The sequence below is a fragment of the Brassica oleracea genome, chromosome C6, assembly GCF_000695525.1.
Source record: "Brassica oleracea var. oleracea cultivar TO1000 chromosome C6, BOL, whole genome shotgun sequence".
Taxonomy (NCBI): Eukaryota; Viridiplantae; Streptophyta; class Magnoliopsida; order Brassicales; family Brassicaceae; genus Brassica; species Brassica oleracea.
The window spans coordinates 7,087,249-7,090,815 of NC_027753.1; the positions used below are offsets into that span (position 1 = coordinate 7,087,249).

Consider the following 3,567-nt stretch of genomic DNA (forward strand, 5'->3'; position numbering starts at 1 on the left):
ACCAGAATGTTTTTAACGATTTGACCATGTTTTTACGTCCTAAAATTGTACTGAAAATCTCAAGAATTTGTCTAGATTCTTTTCTTTTTCCTGTCTTATTTTGTGGATTTCTAAGATCTAACTTGATTGTTTTTATAGGAAATGGCAAGTTTTTGTTATATCCTTTGGAGTTTAGCCTTTAGAGTCAAGATGAGACGACGACGTTTCGAACAAGATTTTTCAAGAACAGAGCAACGTCCGTGAGTTTCTTACACAGTTTTATATAAACTACCCACTTTACACACTCACTCACACACTCACTGAAAAGAACAGCGACATGGAGAAAACTTCTTCACCGGAATCCGCCACCATCTCCGTCAAATCTCCGGAAACCACCGTCGGAGAGATGGAATGTTCTTTATTGGACGAAAGCAGCATTCACGACATCGACTACTTCGTTAAGACCATAGCCCAGATCAAAGCCAAAGGTGTCCGTGCCGATCTCATCGGCTCCATCATCACTCATTACGCATCCAAGTGGCTCCCTGACCTCTCCGACATCTTCACAACAAGCCCCGATGGTCCGAACCAACAATCTCAACCGCAGCAACTACAGTCGGAGAGCTTCTCAGTAACGGCGTTTGTGATGAAGAAACGTTTCTACGTCGAAACACTCATCGGAATCATCCCGCCGGAGAAAGACTCTGTTTCTTGCGACTTCCTCCTACGTCTCCTCAGAACTGCGAACCTTGTCGGAGCAGATGATAACTACAAGGCGGAGCTCGAGGGGAGGGTTTCGTGGCAGCTTGACCAAGCTTCCCTCAAGGAGCTAATGATACCTTCGTTCAGTCACACGTGCGGGACTTTGTTAGACGTTGAGCTGGTGACTCGTTTGGTTAAGAAGTTCGCAGGGTTAGATAGCGAAGGAGTCAAGTCTGGTGCTTCTCTGGTTAAAGTGGCGAAGCTTGTCGACTCTTACTTAGCTGAAGTAGCCGTTGACGGCGATTTAAGTCTCGTGGAGTTTGTTTCCCTAGCCGAAGCTCTCCCTAACCATGCTCGTGGTACAGAAGATGGCTTATACCGCGCAATTGACACCTACCTCAAGGTAAATGTCAAGTTCTATTAGTTTCTAATTCAATAGTATTGCTAGCCCTCGGTGTTCGCTTTTCGGACCGATATTTCATTTTTTGTTCGAGTATTTTATAACATTTGTTTTTAATTCAGTTCGGTTAATTTGATTTTTTTTTGTTTGGTACAGATAACAAGATTAAGAACCGGCTATTCAAAAATGAAAAATTAATCCAATTCGGGTTCATTCTGTTTTTTTTTTTCCGGATAATTATAGTAAGAAGTAAGATAATTCGGATATTTAGATTAAAAGTATCGGGTAGTTCTTTTTTATTCAGTTTATAAATAGTATTTTAGTATATTGTGTTATTCCAAAATTGAACATAATTAATATTTTAAGTATATAAACAATTAATGTTTGAATGTCCATTCGGTTATTGGTTCGGTTTTGATATTTCAGTTCGATTTGGTTTGGTTTCGGTTAATTTGTTCAGAGCTAGTATTGACAATGAGTAGATTGGCAATTCAAAGTCGGAAACTTTAAGCATAATTTGTGATGTGTTTGATTCCATTAGAGTTGGTTTTATTTGTTTAGGCACATCCTAAAGTGACCAAGCAAGAAAGGAAGAGACTTTGTGGACTAATAGACAGCAAGAAGCTATCAGTGGAAGCATCTCTTCACGTTGCGCAGAATGATCGTTTACCGGTTAGAACTGTTATTCAAGTTTTACTCACTGAGCAGGCGAAGATGAGTCGGAGCCGCCACAACAACAATGATTGGAGTGGCTTAACGTTCAGTCCAAACCCTTCTAGTTCACACTACTCAGAGTCAGGTCCAGCTCGGTGCATGTCCAAACGCGAGATGAATGTCCAGCAGATGGAGATAAAGAGATTGAAAGAGGATATGGCAAAGCTCAAGAGCGAGTTTGAAGCAATGCAAACACAGTTAGAGAAGCTGGTTGAGAAGAAATGTAGTAGTGGGAGTAAAGGTTTTTTTAGGTGGAAGAAGTTGGGATTTAGAAGTGGTTTTAGCGTTAGCGTTTTGGATAAGAATGGTGAAGAGTTTGGTGAAAATGGAGAAAGAGGAGAATACTTTGGTTATGAGACTCAGACACCTAGTAATATGAAGACAAAGCTTGTCAAAGGAAGAACACCTTCTAGGTGGAGAAAATCAATGTCTTGAAAAAAAAAAACAGAGTTTTCTTTTTATCATGTCCTTATTTATTTTGCGTTATTGTTGTTGTTCTGTATTTTGAAGCTCTTGTCAAGCTATTACTTGTATATTTTCTCATTGCTAATAAGTCATATCGATGAGTTGTGGGTCAAGCTTCTTTTCTTCTTGCTTTTTGGGATCTTTATGAAAAGAGAATGCACTGAAACTTTCTCTCTTAGCTTCTTCTATACCTGGTTTGTCTGTTTAACCTTCAACCACATGGTTTCAAAGCATTACATGTCCTCTTCAAACTTTCGGCATCAACTGCAAAGTGGGTAACTGGGTATATATGGGTAAAGTGCAACCCCAAAACATTTTTGCCGTAACTATCTGTCATTTGTACTTTTATAATCTCAAAGTTAGAAGTAAAAACATTATGTTTTCCAAGTTAAAATCAATATTTGAGCAATTTGTATCCAATCTATCTAATATAAATAAAGTTACTCATCTCTTTAGAGCGTGAAACACGTCATATTCCTTGTCAACTTGGTTTGTGATTGATTTTTTATTAGGATATCGTATCTTTCGTGTTAGGCTTTAGATAACAAGATTGACATACTAAAGCCCTTTACTCGAAGTCCATATATACAATCCACTATAATCTATAACTCACACCTTAACCTCTTAACGTAGTTACACACACACACATACACCCACCATCATGTCATTGAAATTAAAATGTAATTCTGATTTAAAAAAAAATATGGATTATTACGTTTTTTAAATAGGTTTAGTTTAAATTTGAGACAATTTATTAATTTTTAAAAAAAATATGTCTACGTGTCAAGTTAATACACAATCTTTTGATAAGGTAGCAACATGAGAAAATAAATCTTACTTTATATATATATGGTATTATTAGTTGGAGAAAATTTTGTCATGTCTGAGTCATAATTTTTAATACATATTGAAATATCTTATTCTTTGTTTTATTTTACTTATAGAAAAATATTTAACATGTGACTTACACTAGTATACCTAATTATGAAACAAATCTAAAATAACTTAGCATCTATCATTGGATAACTTAGCTCACAAGCTTTGTTTTAGTATATAAGATACAATCTCATGACCGAAAAATCTTTCTCTTCAGTCAAATAATTTATAAGGCAGTCTTTTATGGCTCATCCAACAGATCCACACCACATAATCTATTTAACAAATTAATGTAACTTTTGCAAGGACGTATTTTTCATCTTCATTTTATATATGTGGTTTAAGTAATGCACCATTCCAATTCTCAGCAAACCGTAACATGATCGTGTAAACAACTTCCCTAGGAACTCAAGAGACCCTGCGCAGCACAG

At 36.6% G+C, this 3,567-nt stretch overlaps 1 protein-coding gene across 1 annotated transcript; it reads left to right on the top strand.

Moving 5' to 3' along the window:
• Window positions 1-186: 186 nt before the first annotated feature.
• Window positions 187-2,392, top strand: LOC106296669 (root phototropism protein 3). Its single transcript, XM_013732861.1, has 2 exons — window positions 187-1,084; window positions 1,643-2,392. The coding sequence occupies exons 1-2, from the start codon at window positions 317-319 to the stop codon at window positions 2,228-2,230; spliced, it is 1,356 nt and encodes a 451-aa protein (XP_013588315.1). The 5' UTR covers window positions 187-316; the 3' UTR covers window positions 2,231-2,392.
• Window positions 2,393-3,567: the final 1,175 nt, after the last annotated feature.